A 22,809-nucleotide genomic window follows, 5' to 3' on the forward strand; every position below is an offset into this window, starting at 1 on the left:
CCACACAGGAAGTGACAGTTGAACTCCTAGCAGATAAACATCTATACATTACACACCAGGTAGCCAAATTTGTGCTGGCAGCCAAGAAGCTCCATTCCAACTATGTGAACACACTTCAGTCTTAACTGTTAATGTTTCTTTTATGTTGTAAACTGTTACAGGCTACATTGTATGGTTTTAGATTAAAGTTTTTCCTTATATTCTCTGTCGTCCATTGTAAAGGCCTTTGGCTATATGCAATAAAATTGACTGACTGGCCTAAATTCCCATTTAGGATTTTAGGATATGCTTGTATTTTCTGGGAAATCTGAGAGGCTTTTGGAAGCTGTAGAATTCCTCCAGGCGAGGCAATGCAAGCATACATGGTTCCAAGACCATAGTTAATATTTGTTATGCTGATGTGTGCATCTATTAATTTAAAAGGGCATGCTTTCTTTTTGCTCACCGTCATCATTGAATCTATGAATTTTGCATCGACTGGCGTCACTACCCTTGTTATGCATTCCACGTCAGAGCTGTGACTCACAGCTATACCTGTCTGTGTTCAAAATCAGACTCATTCCATAGTTCTTGAATGTGGGGTGCTGATAATCTAAGGACATGCCACTTTGCAATTGATAACATGTTTGCCATGCTACTATGGCTTGCTACTACAGAAAGTGAACCCATGATAATTTATGCATGGTCACACAACGGGCTGTGACTGCTTATTGTATCATATCATAAATGAAACAGTGGGATGTCCCTAAATACCTGTTGATGTCAGAGCAAAAGCCCCAGCGAAGGGTCCTATTTAATCCCCAGTCCTGATAAATGTTTTGCTGCTGTTAGTAGCTCATTGACTATCTCACTTTGCTCCTAGCTTGCAAAGAGACATGAATTCAAGTGTAGCTGAATTGCAGGCTACTGAGATTTTTATCTCCTGCAGCCCCAAAGAATGGTGTAAGAGTTCTGATTTCTCAGATATGAACCTTTGAGTCCATTGTTCCCTAGTGTTTTCTTAGTTCTGCCTTCTCTGCTACTATGGATGCTGAATACTGGCATTGTAATTGCTCGTGCACTAGTGGTAGCAGCAAAAGCAGGATAGCTCAGTTGGTTAGAGGTTGATAATGCCAAGGTTGCAGGTTCAACCCCTGTATGGGGCAGCTGCATATTCCAGTATCCTAGGGGTTGGACTGGATGATACTCAGGATCCCAACTCTACAGTTCTGTGATGGTGCTAGACAGTGGCTGGTGTGATGAACTGCTTTGAGATTCATTCTTTAAAATATAAAGTAGTGTTGAAATGAAATTAGTTATAAGAATAATTTGAGTCATAAACTTCACTGCAAAAAGGTGACTAGACTGTTGGTTATGGTGACCATAACCTAGGTTTAAGGTGCCATTTGGCAATTAGCTTATATATCTGAGTTTCTAACACTCAATGCTGGTCTCTGGTTACTGGAGGATGAAGTTCCGCCATGCAGTCGTCCCCCCAAATGTTTAGGGGTACTCTCATTTTCCTACTCATATTGAAATGTTGTCCCTCATTGAGGCCAAACTTAGATTCACAAAATGTTTAGGGGTATGTGTACCCCTGCATCCCCCCCAGAAAAAAAGCACTGCCTCCATCTAAGCAGTTTCTTTTATCTTATTAATACTTCTGATTAGAATCATTAAGATTTACATATACTGGGTCAGTTCATACACTCATCTGCCACATACCTTTAGTAGAGGCCACAGCTTAACAAAAGTTGCCATGCAAGTGAGAGCTAGAAATTAACATACCCAAATGGGTTGGTTTGGTTAAAACTCTAATGCAGCCATAGTGAACCTGACCAAGCTTCCCAAGACAGATAATACTGAAAACAACACGCAGTTGTGACAGCACAGTTGGTTCTAGTGAGATGATGTTGTGGTACAGCTTGACCCGAGTACATCTTCGACCACTCAGCATTTGCTTAGGACTGAGTGTACTGCCAAGACAATATCACAAAACATGCTGCTGTACTGGTGTTGCAAAGGCGTATTTTATTGGAAATGTTTCAAGGCATTATTATAATAACAAATGAAGCTGTGAAATATGGAATGAAATATTTAGAATAAGCAATAATATTTTTATTAGTGTCTGCAAACCAGTAGTTCATATTTAGTACAAAGCTGTCCTGGTATATTAGCCCGAGAGGCTGCTTTTTGTCAATATGAGACAAAACAACAACAGATAAACTTTATCTTCTTCTGTTGCTGTTTCTCATGTGTGCTCTTCCAAGGTTTGAAAGTTCCAACACCTGATTTGTTTTTCCCTTGGAACTGCTCAGGGACTAAATTGTTGTAGTAGTAGGATCAGTGATAATTGGACCCACAGTTTGGTTAAGCTTACATGCTTGGATTTCATAGATTTATTTCAACTGAAGTGCAGTCTGGCTCATGTAGGTTACTCAGGTTGCTTCTGTAGCTCAACCCCCCAAATTTGTTATGCCAGCACAGCCTTTTGGGGAAATGGTATCAGTTCTCCATTTGTAAAAAGGGAGTATGCAGTGTTGTTGTGAAAATGAATAGGAGGACGGTACTATAAAAATGGTATGAAGATAGTACAGAATATGATGGCAGATGTCAAGATGCCACTACCAGACACTTTGCATATGGTCTTATATGTTCATCTCTTGCATTATTAACCAGAAATGTGTAAACTTGTGTTCATAGTTAGTACCAGTCCTGAACTGTGTTCATACTGCTCACTAATGCTAACACCTCAGTTTTGGCCTACTTCCGATATTGCAGCTTGAATTCACGAGAGTGCGACTATAAGTCACTCCTGTCATACCAAAAGGTGTTCTACTTTAGCCTCTTTTAAGTTGACAAGGCATGCATCTGGGATTCCTCATACTTCTGACGTGATTGTTTTTGCCATAGGAGCAAACCCTGGATAAAAAGTGTTACATGCTTAGAAAAAATACTTTGCTGTTTTATTTCAGATAAGATGGAAAGCTGTTTTCTTACAACAGTGTCTTTTGCTCCTGACCTATCTTGCTATTGTGCTGGAAGCTGTGCCTATAGACATAGACAAGACAAAGGTAAAAGCGGAAGAACAAGTAGAGAATGCAAAAATAGATAATCCGGTAAGTGAAATAAATACTTTGTAATGGCATCAATATCATAAGTGTATATTACTGTTACCGCTGAACTGATGGAATATTATTTCTGAATTTAAAGTATTAATACTGTTCAGGGCCATCTGTGGCACTCAGGGTCTGGATTTAGGTCTTCTTCTTTTTGTTAGCTTTGTGAAAATATTGTGGAGAGAGAGAGAGAGAGAATAGAAGAAAATTAGAGTGAGGAAATGAACTAACCGGACCATTTTGACTCTCAGAGAAAGCAGTTTGACTTCAAACCACTTTATCCAGTGTTTTGAATAGGAAATTTCTCAGCAGAGAAAAGAAATCCTCCATTTTAAAAAAGCGATGAACCATATGATATTGGAAAAGGACTTAAGTTTTGTGTACTGGAACACCAGACCCCAAATATTATTTGGGCTCAACCTGGCTGATTTTAACTTAAAGAAACCATGGGGATGCAGTCACTGACCTCCCCATATCTCATTTAGTTTGAGACCTAAAATTAACTGGGTTCTTAAAGCTAGAAGAAAAACAGAGGAAGGAAAGCTATAGAGAAAATGTCACATATATCTTATTTATTCCCTTATAACCTCTTTCTCTTCTGTACTACTGAGTTTTCTTTATAAACGACATCTCTAAAGAGCTCAGTTAAATCCACAGAAATTGCAGTTCCCCAAAGAATGTGTATTTATAGCTGCTTCATGTGGTTATTTTTTTTTATCTTCACCGCTAGATAAAACATTATGGACACTGATAGTTAGGTCTTAGAATCACAGCTGGACTAAAGATCTCACCTAATTTAGTCTGAAATATTTCTATAGAAAGAGAAATGCTTTTCTTCCTTGGCCCTCTTTTACCAAATTGATATTCATTTTCCTGAAGGATACTGGGCTTTATTACGATGTGTACCTCAGGCAAGTGATAGATGTCCTGGAGACAGACAAACATTTCAGAGAGAAGCTCCAGACAGCTGACATAGAGGCAATAAAGGTATGTAGTTTTAACTGTGTAAGCATGCAGCTTGTTTAGAAAAATAAGAGAGAGAAGTAGAGCACAGTGGTACTTCAGTTTTCAAACGCCTCTGTAGTCGAACGTTTCGGAACTCGAATGCAGAAAACCTGGAAGCAAGTGCCTCGGTTTTCGAACGCGCCTCGGAAGTCGAATAGGAAACACACCTTCTGTTTTGAGTTTTCTGTATTGAGGCTTGCGTTTTGAGGCTTCTGCTTTCGGTTTCTGAACATTTCGGAACTCGAACGGACTTCTGGAACGGATTATGTTCAAAAACCAAGATACCACTGTACTCTGGTTTGTCATTTATAAGGAGGCTAGACAAATTCATGGAGAATAGCTACTGGATCCAGTGTTAGGGAGTATGCTTCTGAGAATTAGCTGCTGGGAATCACAAGCAGGGAGAGTGCTGTTGTGCTCAAGCCCTGCTTGTGGGTTTCTCATAGGCATCTCCCTGGCCACTGTGAGAACAGGATGTTGGGCTAGATGGGACTTTGGTCTGCTCCAGCTGGGCTCCTCTTATATTCTGATAAGAGCCAGTACGCCATACAGGTAACATGGAGTTCTCAAAGCCAGCAGACCTGATGGGATACCTTCTGGTCTTCAAAGTGGGTGGAATTGAACTTAGACAACAACTTCACAAGCTCATCAAAAAGGTCTGGGGGAGAGAAGAGATTCCAGCAGACTTTGGGATGCCTAAATTATCAGTTTCTTTTTAAAAAGGCGATAAAATGGATTGTGGAAACGATTGAGGCATCTTTTTATTAGCTGTGGACATCAAAATTCTTGCAAGGATCTTAGCAAACCATCTCCTAACAATATCTGAGGCTACCCTTCCTGAATCCCAAAATGGTTTTTGACCTTCTAGGGGTACGGTGGACATGATTTTCACCGCTTGACAGCTTCAAGAAAAATGCAGAGAGCAAAACCAGCCCCTGTATATGGTGTTTATCGACCTGACTAAGGCCTTTGACACTGAAATTGTAATGCTCTGTCGACTGTCCTTCTGAAAATTGACTGCCCAGATAAATTTGTGAACGTCCTTCAGCTCCTTCATGATAATATGACAGCAACAATTGCAGATAGCAATTGTTCACAGTGGGATCAGGTATTAAACAGGGTTGTGTTATCTAGCTGCTCCTAGAATGTGTGGGAGCACTAGTGTGTGGAGGTTTCTGTGCAGGACTTCCTCCTATCTTTAGATAAGGGAAGTACTGCTTATCTATCTCAGCTTCATGCATTGTGTTCCGCCACCCCTAAGTGAAAAAGGAAGGCCTTCTAAGCATAAGACCTCTCTGTCAGCAACATAGTGCTCACACAACTTTGGACTAAAAATTGGATTGGATCCTTAACTGGCTTGCTATACTCATTTATTTATTATATATGGAACCTGTGGATCTTAGACTTTGGGTTCTGTTTCCATGATAAAAGGAGGTAATATGTCCTTCCAGTTGCAACATGTCAGTTGTGAAATGCTTCACCGTCTTCTCTCTGTTGAGAACCTAGTAGAACACAGTTAACTTTAATTTAACTGACTACCTTTATCAATTGCTTTCTTTATTGACAGAGTGGAAAGTTAAGCAAAGAACTAGATTTAGTTAGCCATCATGTGAGAACAAGGCTGGATGAACTGAAAAGACAAGAGGTTGCAAGATTAAGGATGTTAATTAAAGCCAAGATTGATTCATTTCAAGGTAAGAACACAAAGCAAAAATGTTTCATTTGCCTCTCTTGTTTACAACAGTAGCAGAGATTAATATAAAATAGAATGGCGTAAGAGCTTTGGTGTTTCCTTTCATCTCATTACAAAGTCCTTTCCTGTTTGGAAATCTAGGAGAACAAGACAGACCAGTTCTGAGGAAACAGCAGGCACACATTTGGGAAAATGGTTTAAGAAAAGACAACTATACGAGTTCCATTTTGATATTGTCAAATACTTTTGTAGCTTCTTCATTAATTTCTCTTGAGCTTTGCAAGTTTTACTTTTCTCACTGAGGACCAGCAACATACTTCACTGGAATATAAACACTAAACTATTGATGAGCTGCAAAGTACTATCTGATCGGGCCACCTGTTTAGAAAGGTTTTTTGAAAACAAGGTTTGCAAGGTTATGAGAATAAAGAGCAAAAATAAAATGAGTTAATACTACCCCTGTAATACTGATATTATGAAAATGCAGTAGCATCTTGTTCCTAATTTTTGTGTAGAAGTTAAACACTTATCATCATTTCCCCAAAATGCTTAAATTGCAGATTGCATTGCAATGAATTCATTGAAACAATGTTAATTAATCCATGGACTAGCAGGTATTTCTAATATGCATAGCAGAAATGTGAGAATTATCTTTTAAGCTGAATGTTGTTTTATGGTTTATGGGCCTAATCAAGCTCAACTGGGCCCAGGATATTGGATGTTTTGGGCAAACCATGCCATCCTTTGCTGGGCCTGATTTCATATATGATGTAGGCAGGGCTTTTTTCCAGCTGGAAGTGGCCGGAACTCAGTTCTAGTATCTCTCAGGTGGGCGTCATTGCCATTGTAAGAGAACGAGGGAGGCATTTATGGTGAGTTCCAGCACCTCTTTTTCTAGAAAAATAGTACTGGATGTAGGGTACAGGGAAGTTCCTACTGCAGCTTTAAACTTCAAGCTGTGGCTAAAAGGAAGAAGAATCGGAATTGCCTTCTTAAGTGCACTTCTGATTCTTCCTTAGCCTCAAAGAGTCAACCCTTTTTGAATTGGCACCTTTTCTTGCTACCCTGCACTTTCTTTTGGATGCAGGGGAAAAATCGGGACTCTTTCTTTTGAAATTAAGTCGCCTGGCAACATTTGATTGACTGGTAGATGGCGCTGCCTACCTGTCAAAGTGACCCACAAAGGGAGGAGAGCTCAGCATCCGGCCCACTGGCCGTAGCATGTGTCACAGTAAAACTTGATTAGAAAAACCACACCTTTTATTGGCAATATCTTGAAAAAATGTCTAAAGGAGAGAAAAGATAGATTTCAGAAAACCAGTTGATATTATGTCCAGTATGATAAAATACATATTCTTCAAAGTACCATGTATAGTTATCATATTGCAGCTGCAATACTTATCAAAACAGTGACACTTAATAAACACACACACACACACAATTTGTGCAAAATCTTTTTTCTGTTGCCGCTGTCCTTGTTTTCAGGTGTAGTATGTAGAAATAGGGAGATGAAAATGTTTTGCAATGTGAAATATGGATATACTGTATTGGATGACTGGCCTGTTCTCTACAGCATTTGAAATACTTACATTTCAATCAGCAGTAAATGGTGCTTCAGGGGAATAGAGTGTAAGGCCAGGCTTTATGAAGATAGATTATCTAGTTCATGAAACAGTTTTCATTCTTCTCTAAAGCAGTTAGGGCCAGTTCACATGATTATCCATTACAGATTCCCCCCGCCCTTGACCTGCTTTCAGCAAATCACAATTCTGCTCAGCAAGCATTAGGAAGGTTTGGGATGGAGAGCCAGTGTGGTGTAGTGGTTAAGAGCAGTGGACTCGTAATCTGGTGAACCGGGTTCACATCTCCGCTCCTCCACATGCAGCTGCTGGGTGACCTTGGGCCAGCCACACTTCTCTGAAGTCTCTCAGCCCCCCCCCCAAACGGAAGGTTTGGGATGGTGGGGGGAGTTTAAAAGAAGTGCTTCTGCTCTTAAACTCCACACACAGCTGGACTTACCTTGCTGGGTCTTGTTTAATGAAATATTGCTTCTACTTTAAAAAGGAAAAGTTCACTGTTTAAGCAGACTTTCAAACAGCAAAATAGTGAGAGGAATATTAATAATAATTTTCCTGGTCAGCAGTTTCTGCAGTTAGTGATATTTAAAACGTTCCTTGCTGAGAGCCATTTCATAGAATTGTAGCGCTGGAAGGGACCACGAGGGTCGTCTAGTACAACTCCTTCAATACAAGAATCTTTTGCCAAACATGGGGCTTGAACCCATAACCCTGAGATTAAGAGTCTGTTGCTCTACTGACTGAGCTATCCAACATGCCAGAATAGAGGGGGAAACATGCAAACACCTCTGTAGATGTATACACATTGGGGGGCATCCAGTTGTGTCCATTCTTGAGTAGAATAGACTTCTGCACACATGGTGGGACTTCCCATTCCTCTCCGCCACCACCCCGCTTCCCCTGTCCCCTGCATAACCCAAAATCTGCATGGGGGCAGCAGGGATAGAAAAGGAAGCGAAAGTCTTGCTGGGCAACTGGAAATCCACTACCTGGGACATTATCCCACCTTTATACATATGTGCATATGATGCGTATGTGCATACGATGATCAACATGAGGGTTCTATGCAAAGAAAGATAGAAGTCTTTATTTGTAAGAATTGTATCACATTTCAGAAAGCCATTGGATCTCCCTCCCGCCCACCAATCATTTCACACCCAAGCTGTGCTCCCTCCAACCTTGCCAAATTCAAAGTGAATTAATTTAGAATCTAAAGACTTCAAGTCTGGTGCAGACATAATATTACTCTGTCTTTTACCCACATGCTTCCCCCGCAGCCTTGCTCATTTGTGTGAATTCCCCCTCTCCTCTCTCTTACACTGCAGAGCAGGGCCTCATCTTAACTAGTGTTTGTAGACGGTTTAACAAAAAAGCCTAGTCCATTTAGCAGGAAATAGCCAGAACATAATATAGTTAAGGGAGAAAGGAAGCTGCTAGTGAAGGCAGTACAGATTATCACAGCCTGCTTCTGGATTTCCTAACACTGTTTATTGGGGAACAGTATATCTGCACCTGACCCATAGTTGCATTATACTGGCCTTCACTTCTTCAGAATACTAGCCATTGTTAGGCAGCTCAAGGAGGCTAACACTTTTTTCTTTTCCAAATGACACTCCCCATTCCATGGCTTTTGTAAACTGCTGAGCATGCTCAGTCCTCACTGATCCCCCCCCCCGGATTCCCCCCCTTTACTTTTTATTTTAAGTTAAATACCTCTTAATTTTACTTCAGAAATTCTATACTTTTGTGTTCCTGGAGTATGTGGAAATTGCCAGCTTATTTGTAGGTTAGTTGAGTGACAATCTGCTTAGCTGCCAAACTAACACCTAAGTAACTAACATTTGCTATTAGAGGAAATGATGGATATTGGAACTGGTTTAAGTGCAGAATAGTTGTAGTGTATGTCTGCTATAGTATGCATTTTAGTTTCTGCCTATTAAAATTATAGTGTAATCTCTCAACAGTTTGACAGTTGTGTCCTTTTGAGTGTCAATATTCATTTTACTTTGGCTAAAGCCCATCCTTGAGTTGCTCTTGAGGGCTGCAGCATATAAATGTGTTTTTAAAATATGTTTCTTCCCTCATGCAGTGCCAGGAAACTTAACCTGTTGTCCAATATATATTTATATATGTAGTTAAATCATTTCTGTCTTTGTATGGGTTGTTTTTAGATTCTGGCATAGACCATCAGTTCCTTCTCAAACAATTTGAGCATCTGAACCACGACAACCCTCACACTTTTGAAGCTAAAGATTTAGACATGCTAATCAAAGCTGTAAGTGTTGAGCAAATATTTTCCAGATGCTTGCTTGCTGCTACTGCTGTATTTTTCTTTAGTGGAATCTACTTTTTCTCCCTCCCCTGCCTCCATTTTGAATAACTTTCATAGTTACCTCAAGAGTCATAGTCTGAGAATCCCATTTGGCTCCGTAATGTAATATTGTGCCACAGGAGACATTTATGTGCATTTGAAAACAGTCTGCTCATTTTTCTCATAGTGCCTCATGCAACTTGCATCCCCAAGCCAACATAAGCAATCTTTAAAGGTTTTTACAGAGCCTTTAAATTGAGCGCTCTTTTGACCTTTGCCAGCTAATACTGGCAAATTTTCTTCTCTGATTCCTTTAGCAATTTTATGTAAGTGTATTTGGATATGTACAAAAGATTTTAACTAGTTTTGCGTTGATTAATCACCTGTCTTTTAACTAGTTAACTGCTTTAGGTTTAGACTGATTTGCATTTTGCCAAAACCTAAAGATAGGTTCTTTTGAAGTAGCAAAAAATAAATGAAACTTACAAATAAATAAACAAAAGCTGCAACACCATCTTCAAAAAGGGCATTTTTCATTCTCTCTTTTTTCCACATTAAACTTGATGGAATCAAAATAGTCTCAAAATATAAGCAGGTGTTTCGCAACGTGATCAAAATTGGTCCCCATAGATCAAAAGCAGGGATGGAGAACCTGTGATGCTCCAGATGTTATTGGACTGCAGCTCCAATGAGTAACAGTTGGAGAGACCACCAGGTCCCCATCCCTGAGCTAATGAATCAGCCAATTAAAGATGCTTGCTCTGTTTTTGAAATTGAAAAGTATGTTTAGATTTGCAATCCATCCTCTCCTGAAGGCTTGGGGAGGTAACAGTATTGCAGACACAAAAACACCAAATAGGCCCTTTTGCTTAACTAAATAATTGGGAAGGACAACTGTCAGAGGAGGGAAAGCCTTACAGATACAGTGGTACCTCGGGTTACGAACTTAATTTGTTCCGGAGGTCCCTTCTTAACCTGAAACCGTTATTACTCTGAGATGCACTTTCCCTAATGCTAGCAACAACCCTTTAAAAATAACTAGTACCACATTATTATTATGAAGTTGCAGATGGCGAGGCTGAGACTTGAGTATAGTGAATTTTTAGCTCCCCCTAGTGAGTTCATAGCTGAGTGAGATTTCCACTGGGAGACTTTGTGACTCATTGTTAGCACACTTTCCTTAAGCAAATAGAGAATTGAGGAAATGGGACTGAGTTTGCTCTTGAAGAATGACTGTGAGAACCACTGTAGAAAAATGGACAGAAGCATAATCAGAATGGCACTACTGGCATAGTCAGCTGCATTTTCAGGTTATGCTAAACCATAGTTTAGTTGTACAACATTAACAAGTAGGAATGAGCCTAAGCAAGCAAGCCTTGGGCTTACCAGCTCCCTCCTCCTGTTGTTGATTGGTTGGGAGGAGAAATAATGGACCAGTAGCGATCCCTCCAATGTTAATGACTTGCAGGATGGGTGGGTTAAGATGATGGACAGTTACAGGAGCCACTGGTGGGGATGGTTCTGCTGTGGTGGAGGCCCCAGCTATGCCCAGATGGACAATAAGCCACAGTAAGATCTGAGAGCATTATGGGATGGAATCCTTGAGAGGTCCAACTTTTTGATTCCTCAGCTTTATCAGTCTGGAGCTGGTATGGTGAAATTAAATGCATATATATAAATACCTTGCACCTAGCCCAGCCTTCTTCCAACTTGGTCCCCAGCAGATGTTCTGAACTATAACTCCCAACACACCTGACACTTGGCCATGCTGGCTGGGGTTGATGGCAATTGTATATTGAATTGCTTTGTACTGTACACTTAAGGTAATTCTGATACAGCAGAGGCATTCAGTAAAGGTATGCTTCTCATTAAGTGACACATTTCACAGTTCTTAAGCAGTTTACCTGAGAGTGTGTGTTGTTTTTCAAGCAGTGCAAAAATTCATTCAAATAAAGGGTTTTAACCTCCGGTCAGGGGTGAACGAAGGCTAACCGACACCCAGGGTGGGGCAAACGGCTGGCTGCGCACGCATTGCGCTGCTACGAATGATGCATGCGTGGCATTGCTACATACGACGCACGTGTGCCGTCGCTATGTAGGGCGCATGTGCGGCACCGCTACGTACAGCACATACGTGCGACACCAAGCATGCGTTGTACATAGCGATTTGCCGCCGGCGCCGCCCGAGCGCCGTACGGACGTTGGTGGGATCCTCTGCTCGCAGCTGCAGTGGCGGCGGAGGGATCTTCTGCTTGCGGCTGTAGTGGCGACGGAGGGATCCCACCACCATCCGTATGGCGCTCGAGCGGCACCGGTGGCAAACCACTATGTACAGCGCGTGTGCGGCATCGCTACATACCGCGCATGCGTGTGACACCGTGCATGCGTTGTATGTAGCGGTTTGCCGCTGGTGCCGCTCAGGCGCCGTACAGACAGTGGCGGGATCCTCCGCTCGCAGCTGCAGCCACAAACGGAGGATCCTTCACATGTGGCTGCGGTGGTGCAACAGCTGCTGGCGCCGCCGCGCCCGGGGGGCGGCAGGGTGAGCACCCCACGGGGCGCCTTCTTGTCACCCCCGAGACATGGCACCCAGGGTGCACCACCACCCTGCCCCCCCTTGCGACGCCACTGGCTCCGGTGTGCTATAGTACTCACCCAGTCAGGATCAGCTTGTCCAGCCCTGAGCACTGGATGGCCAGGAAGCCACCAGAGACTCCCAGCTTTGCAGGAGCCCTCTCAAATGTTAATGGAAAAAGACAAAACTAATAGTTTCCTCATTGATGTAGTGGTGGCAGTTCATTTCAAAAAAGAATGCGTTGGGCAGCTTAGCTCCCTGTCCTCATTTAAAGGCAGTGCCTGGTCAATGGTACTGGTGGTCAGGGTGTGATAACTTTGAAGTTTTATTTCTTTTTGGCTATATCTTTACATTTCGGGTTGGGGGCACACTAGTTGACTATTGTATAAGGGGCCCACAAAATTGTGGAATCAGCTTTGCGACTCTGCCTCTCTTATAATTTTACCATTGCTTAACTCCCTGGATTTTCTGTGTTGCATATCTTATTGTTTGAGTTGATGTGGTTTTTCAATTGTTAGTAACAGATATTAAACCACTTCATATACGCTTTCCTTTCATAAGCAAATTGGAAGGAAAGAGTGTGAAGTATCGTATTTTTCGCTCTATAAGACGCACCAGACCACAAGACGCACCTAGTTTTTGGAGCAGGAAAACAAGAAAAAAAATATTCTGAATCTCAGAAGCCAGAACAGCAAGAGGGATCGCTGCGCAGTGAAAGCAGCAATCCCTCTTGCTGTTCTGGCTTCTGGGATAGCTGCACAGCCTGCATTTGCTCCATAAGATGCACACACATTTCCCCTTACTTTTTAGGAGGGAAAAAGTGAGTCTTATAGAGCAAAAAATACGGTATATCAGCTGTTCAGCATGACCTCAGACCCACTGCTGGGACACACACAAAGTTTGGATAAAAGGAGTATTTTGTGCTTCATATTGCAGTGGTCAAAAAACACAGTATTCTTAATTGATTTTTAATTTGTAGGCCACAAGTGACTTAGAAAACTATGACAAGACTCGTCATGAGGAGTTTAAGAAATATGAGATGATGAAAGAACATGAAAGAAGAGAATATTTAAAAACACTGGATGAAGAAAAGAGACGACAAGAGGAAGCAAAGTATGAAGAACTGAAGAAAAAGCACAGTAATCACCCCAAAGTTAACCATCCTGTAAGCACATGGTTTGTGTCTACCATATAGTGAAGGTGTAGTCAGGCGTTATGCATTAAAAGGAGAATAAATAAAAGTAGTGGGATATGCTTTATAGATGCACTTAAATTTGGTTTGGTTATTGAACTGGCAGGACTTTACTGAACTGAAATATCATTTTATATGCGTCCTTTCCAGCCATTTCTTATTTTATCAACATTTATGAGAAGGGACTGAGATCTTTGCTTCCTTTGAAAACTTTTCTAATACATGTTTGAGCTGCAGCTTTCATGACAACTTCTTCTATGGGGAATAGAACCTGACCAAGTTCTACCTCCCCTTATGTTATGCCCATCTGTTAATAAGAGTGGCATTGTAGAATGATCCAAATGGTTCTTGACCATGTGTAACATATTGTTTCATTTTTGTTATCACCTCTGCTGACAATTTAGGAATTCCTACTGAAGATGTTGACATTAATGGATGATATATGTGTGCTTTTCAGTGTATGTGTGTGTGTGGGGGGAATAACTAGATTTTGAAGCTTTTCTTAGAAAGGTAATATGGATTTATTTGGCACAATGTGGTTGCAAGAAATGTCTATCTAATCATTTGCATTATTGCTTTTTCTGATCCACTTACAGGGAAGTAAAGACCAGTTGAAAGAGGTATGGGAGGAGGCAGATGGACTGGACCCCAATGATTTCGATCCAAAGACTTTTTTCAAGTTGCATGGTAAGGAGCATAATTTTTTCCTGTAATTTTTTCCTTGAGTGATACTCTTGGGATTGCCTTCTCAGGAGCAATACCTTCATCATGTGACAACAAAGAATCTTAAGTAAATTAACATCGGTAGTAGGATAAAATCCCATTATGCAGATCAGGGCTGAAGTGATACAATTTATCAGACAGTTGAGTTCTAATTCAGCATTTTCACATTGGAGTGTCCCTTTTGTACTGGAGTTTATTTACATGTGTATAGGTCCTTGTAACACAACAATTTTCATAACTGGTGGGCTTGTTGCACTTATTTACATTCTGGCACTATTTACCTCAACAGTCTGGAGTCCATACTGAGGAAGAAAATAATAATATTTTGAAGAAGGACTACAACTTAGATTCATTTTCAGCTTGCCTTGTATTTTTAAAACTCATGGCAATCACCCTTTTGAGGACTTGAAAACTAGTCTGGTAATTATACATCACCTACCGGACAGATTACTCAGTCTTTTGAAGGTTCTTTAAAGTTGCAATAAGCAGAATTTCCAAAACTGTTAAAGAATCGATACTCAGATCTGGGCAAATGGGCCAGAGCTTATAAGGCTATGCTCTGCAAAGTAAAACCCTCTTTTGCTGTTATTGTTAGCAAGTAAGTCTGGGCAAGGTTGTCCCAGCTGCCCTCCAGCCACTGGGACTAAAGAACCTGTAAAATATCAGGAAATGGGACTGAGAGTTAACCCCTCCTCATTTCTGTTCTCTGTTTATCCCTGCTATTACACCCTAGAGTTGCACAATGGCTGTGTGTGGCAAAGTGACTTTATCAACATTATGGTGTTGTGACAAATGTGCAGGGCTGGACAGATCTGAAGCAGATACATATAAAGAATAGTATCTGAGACAGATAGTTAATTCCTTTCTAAGTTAAGTAGCACCAACAATTTCTAAACAGCAGTTAGGCACTGAAAGACAAAGGTCATGGATGTTCACACCCTTGTTTAACAGGCCCTTGCTTCAAAAGTTAATTATTAAAAGTCAAGCTGCCATGATTTAATGCAGATAAACATGATTCAATATGGGTGTGGCTAAGTGGGATCTTATCAAGGGGAGAAGGGTAAAGAGAAGCAATGTATGAATTTTGAATATATTAAAGGGCTATTTATGTATTAAGATTTTATTTTGAGCTATGTTTTGGTTTCCAATTTCATTATAAGAGAATGGAAGCCTGAAGAGCAGAATTGACAATGCCTCTAGATTTTCTTTGCTAATAGAACTCAAAACCAAATAGTCAACAGCAACAGTCTGGTCAGTAGCTAAATAGAAAAATAAATGTGCTGTGCTAAAATATTTTGTTAGATTAATCAAGTTGGGATTGTAGCGTGCTACAAGTGAATTAGACCTGGTGTGCATGAGTGTGCTTATGCTTTGGTGTTCTATATTTATATGCATTATACTTTTTATAGATGTCAATAATGATCATTTTCTGGATGAGCAGGAGTTAGAAGCCCTGTTTACTAAAGAGGTATGTGATGCACATTACATGGAAACTCTTCCTTACAATTAGTTGATATTTAAGGGCTTCTGTCTATATAAAAATGGCAGCACTGGTAATATTTATGTATCCACCAAAGATATATTAAAGCCCAAATAATTTTTTTTAAAAAAACCCAGGTCAATTATTCAAGGAGAAACAATATATTCTGGAACAGGGAGCAATATGAGATAGTTACTTTCAACACTTTGAAAGTCCATTGCTAAAACCTATAGATGCAAGGGCAAAACATAAAAACTTCATACCAGGAACTGATGCCATTTACGAAATTAGCTATTGATTTCATATTCAGGCTGGGACTAGCTACCTGGCATGCATATTTCCAGTGTCTAGGCATAGAAATGCAAGGGGCTTTTACATATCTGTACATACAGAGTGGACCAATGCCCAAATGTCTTGATAAGTTCAAAATTTGGAAAGTTGATATACTGGTCCAGTCTGAAGAGGATAAGCCAAAAGACTTCAATTCAATTCAAACTGATTTTGTACCAATATGTATTGTATATTGGCATAAAAAGCAGTAATTTCTTGATTTGAAAACAGAAGCCAACTCTGTTTTACGTATTTATATAGTTAAACAATAACAGGGATGGATAATCTGTTTCAAGCATATTCCTTAAGTTCAGTGATGTATTTGCTTCTGTTTTAGCTAGAGAAAGTCTATGACCCCAAAAATGAAGAAGATGACATGGTAGAAATGGAAGAAGAGAGGCTACGAATGAGAGAACATGTCATGAATGAGGTGAGGCCAAAACATCACTCTTTTATAAATAGTTGTAGTAGGCAAAACCCTTTTGTTACCACATTCATCACACACACACACACACACACACACACACACACACACACACTTCACACCCTAATGTCTCTATATCCCTGGTCTGTTCCAGGCAGCTGCTAGTGGGAATATGAAATTCTCACATAAGGATGGTGACAGTCACAGTGACAAGCAATTCTAAAACGTTATCACTAGGATGGCAGTGTCCCTTGTGGTGGGCACTAATGCATTCTGACCGTTAGACATTAAAAAATTAGGACTGGAGGAAATACACATAGTTGCTTGGTAACATTGTATAGTATTTTCAGTGAGGAATCCAAGCTTTTGAAGAACTCTCAAGAATTAACTGTGTGGACCTTACATAGGAGAAGCCCTTTGAACACATTAGGACTTACTTCTGAGTACCGTAAACATGCATTGGATTATGCTGTGAGTGAGTGTGTAGGAGGGGAATTCATTTGGCCACACTGACGACTTTGTTTTCAGTCATCATTTCCCCCTCAGAATAATGCGGTGCCTGTGCTGTAACATTAAAATACTGTGTGCTGATTCATCTTTTGAAATGCTGGATACAAATGCAAGTTTGATGACCTAAAGTGTTCTTATCCGCTTGTACCTCTTATAAAAGGTTGACATCAACAAGGACCGGTTAGTGACTTTGGAAGAATTCTTGAGAGCTACAGAGAAAAAAGAGTTTTTGGAGCCAGAAAGCTGGGAGGTAATCCGGCCATTTTTAAAGTAGAACATGCTGCAACCACCATCCTGACCCAAACCACAAGTAGTCGGTTTGTCTAAAGCCTTTGATTCTCTTCCCCCTTTCTTTGTTGTATTTATCTGTGCTTAATTATTAGCGACTTTATCAAAATAAAATCTGAACAGTGAGTCCAAGGACACTGTGCATACGCTACTTTATGGGACAATCTTAATGTTTGTGCATGCATTTGAAATAGAATAAGCACAGGCATTTTGACTGCAGTATTCTTTGAACAGAGCAGTCAGCGATTTATATTGGAAATACAGAGAGAGAATTGTGTTATCTTTTTTATAAACTCAGGTTTATGCCATTTCTTCCCAGATCCTGAAAGAAACTGAGAACTGTTAAGTGCTGTAATGCTGTCCTGTATGCTTGGAAGCTGTCTTCCTTACAGTAATATCTCTATAAGCACAGAAGGAGTTCTCTTTGGCAAACACGATTCTGTTGCACTTCACATTAAGTGAGAAAGAGTGTGGGGAAATTCAAGCCCAGCAGCATAGAGCAGATAATTGCACTGTTACCACAAATACAATCCATATGCATAAGCAGATTTCCATTCTTATTATTTATTAAACTTATTAGTCGCTTTATCTTGCTCAAGGCAACACAAAGCAACACAAAACCAACCAACCCCCCCCCAAATTCCTCACATAAATACATTAAAACAGAGTGGGGGTGGCACTTTCTGGACCACGGCTTATGTATGTAGGAAGGTGGGGGTGTGGAGGAGCAGAGGAAAACATACAGCACCAAAAGGTGTGAGCATACTGCTCCTGTATTGTGTGTGCACTGTTCAGCAAATGATCACTTCTTGAAAGTCTGAAGTTGTTGACTGTCTTTAAGAAGCACAGATCTTCCTATACAGAAGATTCCTGGGGAGAGTGTTTCTGCTGGCAGGAGGTCCTGTGTGGACCCTCTTGTGGGGAAAAGCTAGGTAATGCTGCAGGCTGATGATTTTCCTTATCACTCCAATGGGCAGACCCTTAGTCTTTTCAAAGTCAAGTTCCTGTCAAGGTATGTGAATTGTGCATGGACAAAGATCAGGAACTTGTTAGAAAAAGGAGGGACGCTTGAGGAACCTTGCTATTCTACCCCCCCCCCCTTCTGGTAAGAATTTAGCTAGTGTAAAATGCTGCTCTTTATCAAAACTTCGGATCATCATAAAAAATATTGTATCTTGCACACATATTTCAAAAGGTGGGTCTATAGAATAATTTGTGAATTGCTTCTTAATTTTTTCAACATTGAACCTTCTTTGAGGGGTTTGTGTTTTATTCCTGTTGTTTTTAAGACCCTGGACCAACAACAGGTCTTCACTGAAGAGGATCTGAAGGAATTTGAAAGTCACATTTCCCAGCAAGAAGATGAACTGAACAAGCAAGCACTAGAACTTCAGAAAAGGAAAGAAGAACTACAGAGGCAACACGACCACCTTCAAGCTCAGAGACAAGAACTCCAGCAGGTACCATCTGAATAGCTGCAAATTTCCTTTGGTTATAGATACGGAATTCATTGTATTTATTGTTTAGTAAGAACAGAACAAATTGTCATTTCTTGTTCTGAAAGTATACTGTCTTTGCAATGCATGTTAGTTGGGTCTGCTGCTCAGACATACCAGACCTCAAAAGGTTGGAGTGATCTTTTAGGTATTGTGGTCCTAAGCTGCATAGGGCTTTATACACCAGTACCTGTACCAATAGCAGCACCTTAAAAATAGCTTGGTTGCTAATTGGCAGCCAGTGCAATTTTTTTTAGCAGCAGTATAAAGTGCTGGTGATATTCTGTGTTAAAGAACTGTAAAGTTACTGCATGTTGCACAGTACTGAATTAGATTATTGGATTTGGGAGGACTTGTTCCAGAGAAAAGAAGAATCCATGCAAAGCTGAGTTTATTTAAGAAGGCATTTTGTTGCAGACTTTACTGTGATACACAAAGCTTTATTGCATGAAATTAACACCCCGATACACCTTGGATTACCTATTTTCCATTTCATTCCATGTACGTTTGTAACTGCCCAACAGGCTGTCCAACAAATGGAACAGAAGAAGTTACAGCAAGGACATCCTCCTTCGGGACCAGGTGGAGAACTGAAATTCCAGCCACGTATGTAAATTAATTATTCTCTTTCTCTCTCACACACATATTATTGATGATGGTGTTCATTGCTTGTGAGAAAAACTATTTATGCCCTCAGTGCGATTCAGAACCAAATTTATAGCTTTGCACTTAATATTCTACTGCAAATAAGAGAAAGGAGCCTTCCAACCCATTAGATTGGAATGTAACATGTTTGAACACTTGGATGCCTGAAACTGAACCCCTACCCAAATACTTTCCTTGCCAGATAATTCAAATGAAAGAATCTATCATGTTTTACTATGAAATAGGGGCACCTTTCATACAAACTCCAAATATATCTCTTAGCAGCTGTACATGAAAGAGAGAGATATAATTTGGGCAAGTGTGTCTTTGTATGTGAGAGGGGGGAAAAGATGCATTTTCATGAAAGAGAGCCATTGAAAATGGAAACTACCATTGAAATTGAAAATACCATTGAAAATGGAGCTATAAAATCTTACTGCACATAAATGAACAAGCAAATACTGCAGACCTTCTTTGTTCTCTGAAAGGTGATTTTATGTAAGGAAAAAAATATCTAGTACCATAAATATGTGGAGTTCTGCTCTAATAACCTTTGGGGACGTTTTGACTATATGTGATTTCAGCTTTATGCATAACCCCCTGTAATGTAACCCCCATGTAAAATTTGAGTCTACTATAATATGTAAAACCACACTTTCTGAGATTTGGATTACCAGGTAATTGTTCAACAGAACTAACCTTTGTTTTTCGTATTTTGTGTTACAGCTGCATCACAACCAGTTGGAAATGTTCAAAATCATCCTGCGGGAGGCAGTCAGCCTTTACCACCAGGAAGCATACCAGTACAAGAAACAGCTGCAGGATCAGATCACGTTCAGTCTCACCCTTAACCACACGTGCCTCAAATTTGTACCATAGTTTTGGGAGAGAAGTGGGAGGGGATGTGGTCAGAGAAGTAAAAACAAATTGGGAATTGAGCTTAAAATCCCCATTTCAAATCATTGGATTCATGAAGACTTTCAAAGGCACAAATGATACAAGGCAGGTTTATAAAGCTGCCGATCTTTCAGGTGAGAAGGGTATATTAAAATATTCTAATTTTGTAACTAGATTTAAGGATATCATCCAGATTTTATCCTCAGGAAAACATTATTGTTTGACTTCAATGTAATTTGGCTGGCTGTCCATCATTTGTGCCTTGGAAAATCTCCACCTACTTCATGGTTAAATTAAATATGTTTTATAATCTGCCAGAAGATTCACTGATGAGGGAAAAGCTAAGAGGCACAAATCTTTTGCTTTTTTTTGGTAAATGTTCATGATGCCGAGAGTCTTGATTGTCGGTGGGTGTAAAGTGGAAGTTTGCTTGATCAAGACACAAGTCTATGACAATATTTTCCTAAAAGTGCCAACAATGGAAAGCAGGAATTTAGGATGGTGTAGTGAATGAGGGTGGGTTCCCCCGCCCCAATCTCTTTGGTCTTTGAGACCAAATGAATAGAAACCACCTGTGATCTGATTTCAATAAATTCTGCACATAAAAAAGGAAGTCTAATTGCAGCAGGGAGTAATAGGCAATAGTGAATATGCCTAGGAATGCCAGTATAAGAAGCCTTCAACAGAAATAGTGAATTTGAAATGTATTGATTTAGCCATCCTTATTGTTGCAAACCGAATGCAGTGTGTCAGCTGGCTACATCCCCTGCAAGTCAGCTATGAAGAAGATACTTTTGTCCTACTTCCTTTCTTAATATGCCCGTTGCATTTATCCCTTTATGAGCTATGAAAGCGAGCTCTTTTGATGATAAAGTATATTTGCAGAATGAGCAAAGACCTCTCATTGTCTTTTCCTGGACAAAACAGCTTGGCTCCTGCTGTAAACGACTCCTTTGAAAATCATCAGTATGTTACAAACAGCAGTTCTCAGAAGCTGCATTCTGAGTTTAAGCTAAAATAAATTAACACTGGGTATGATTACCTGAACGTTAAAAAGCATGCAGTTTAGATGTGGATATTTTCATGGAAGCCTGAAGCCAGCATCTTCAATAATCATTCAAGTTTCTCCACATAACCCTTTGTTTTTCTGTGAACTTGGCTAAGAGCAACATGGCTTTAAGAGTTCTTTACCATTTTAGCTCAAAAACAAGCATCCAGTTCATTACAGCTGAAACCCAGTTTATCCTTTGAACATGACTCCTAAAGGCATTCTTTATTCCTGTGTTGTTCCTACTTGAATTTTGATTCAAAGACTACTGAAGCAAATGGAATGACAGTGGCATTAAGACTGGATACAAAGTATTTAAAAATGAGGTCTGAAAACTACATTCGTTTAGGACAGTATTTTTTTCTGATGGTTGTGCTGATGGGGCAGAAATAGGAGGTGGCTATTAAAATATTGAACAACTGTAATGATTTCTGTTTCCAGGAAATTGGCTGTTTTGCTATAACAGAATTATTTATATTTGCAGAGATAAAATGAAAGGCAGGCCTTCCCTATACAAAAGTTAGGGAAGGAGAATTTGGTGCACAGTTTGCATAAGACTGTTAAGCATGTAGTGGATACTTGAAAAAACCTGTGCAGGTTTTCTCCCTGCCCTTGATGAACCGGTAGTGTGTGACTACTGCCATGCACCAAATTCTCCTTTAATAAAACCACAAATGTCATAATATGAGCACATCTCAAAACAGATAGCACATACACACAGGTGGCTTCTTGGAGTCAAAGAGGCCAGGTGGGCAGCCTTTCCATGGAACCAGCCCATGGTCAGAGTGGCCTATGAACCCGTCCTGTGCTTCCTTTTTTCAAGTTCCATTATCTTAACTGAATTTTGCCTTCTTGCTTCTTGTCATCTCCTACTCCTGCTCGGTGTCAGCCACTCTTTCCTTTTTATGGTCCTGAAATGAATATGGCAATGTAGTTCTGATCTATAGGCTGAATTGTCTTTCTGTAGCCCTAGACTTCTTTTTCCACAGCCCACGATGGCCAGTAGAAGAGCCAGCACAGGCAACTGCAACCATGCATAGTGCCTTCCTAGTTGGATTATATACAAGGTGCGATGGAACAGGATTATTGGACTGATACCCATGACTTAATTCATATTACCCATACAGGAGACCCTACATGAGAATCAAAAGAAGTTCCCAGAGGAAGGCTATTTCTCTACAGTTTTACTTGAAACAGTACATTAGACAGCTGCTTAAATACAGGTTGTGATCCTTTCTTGAGGCTCACCTAATGCAATTGTTGGAAAGTTATCTTCTGTATTTTGTTTGTGGCCTCACAAGTATATACAGACCAAAAAAGCATTCTGTCATTAAATTTTATGTGGCATACATCCCTCTTTTAAGATTATAAATAAAATCACATGACAAAAATAAAAAGTTGGGTTGCAGTATGATTCCAAAAGCTTATTGCATTTTATAATCAAGAAGCTTTAAAAATGTTCAGGATACAGAATTTATGGTGTTTCGTTTATCACTGCTGTGAGCCAAACCACGTTC

General features: G+C 40.1%; 1 protein-coding gene across 2 annotated transcripts in view; it reads left to right on the forward strand.

Moving 5' to 3' along the window:
* Positions 1–22,706, forward strand: part of NUCB2 (nucleobindin 2) — a 30,325-nt gene extending 7,619 nt beyond the window's left edge. Inside the window, exons 2-13 of one of the 2 annotated variants that reach the window (XM_053392709.1) lie at positions 2,955–3,098; positions 3,978–4,085; positions 5,671–5,797; positions 9,545–9,648; positions 13,239–13,424; positions 14,048–14,138; positions 15,584–15,642; positions 16,322–16,414; positions 17,079–17,168; positions 18,496–18,666; positions 19,227–19,308; positions 20,074–22,706. In XM_053392709.1, the coding sequence (XP_053248684.1) occupies positions 2,955–3,098; positions 3,978–4,085; positions 5,671–5,797; positions 9,545–9,648; positions 13,239–13,424; positions 14,048–14,138; positions 15,584–15,642; positions 16,322–16,414; positions 17,079–17,168; positions 18,496–18,666; positions 19,227–19,308; positions 20,074–20,198 (1,380 nt within the window). In that variant the 3' untranslated portion in view covers positions 20,199–22,706. Of the gene's footprint in view, positions 1–2,954; positions 3,099–3,977; positions 4,086–5,670; positions 5,798–9,544; positions 9,649–13,238; positions 13,425–14,047; positions 14,139–15,583; positions 15,643–16,321; positions 16,415–17,078; positions 17,169–18,495; positions 18,667–19,226; positions 19,317–20,073 lie in introns of those variants that run through there. The other variant, XM_053392719.1, reaches the window with a different exon arrangement.
* Positions 22,707–22,809: the final 103 nt, after the last annotated feature.

The sequence above is a fragment of the Podarcis raffonei genome, chromosome 1 (genome assembly GCF_027172205.1).
Source record: "Podarcis raffonei isolate rPodRaf1 chromosome 1, rPodRaf1.pri, whole genome shotgun sequence".
NCBI lineage: Eukaryota > Metazoa > Chordata > Lepidosauria > Squamata > Lacertidae > Podarcis > Podarcis raffonei.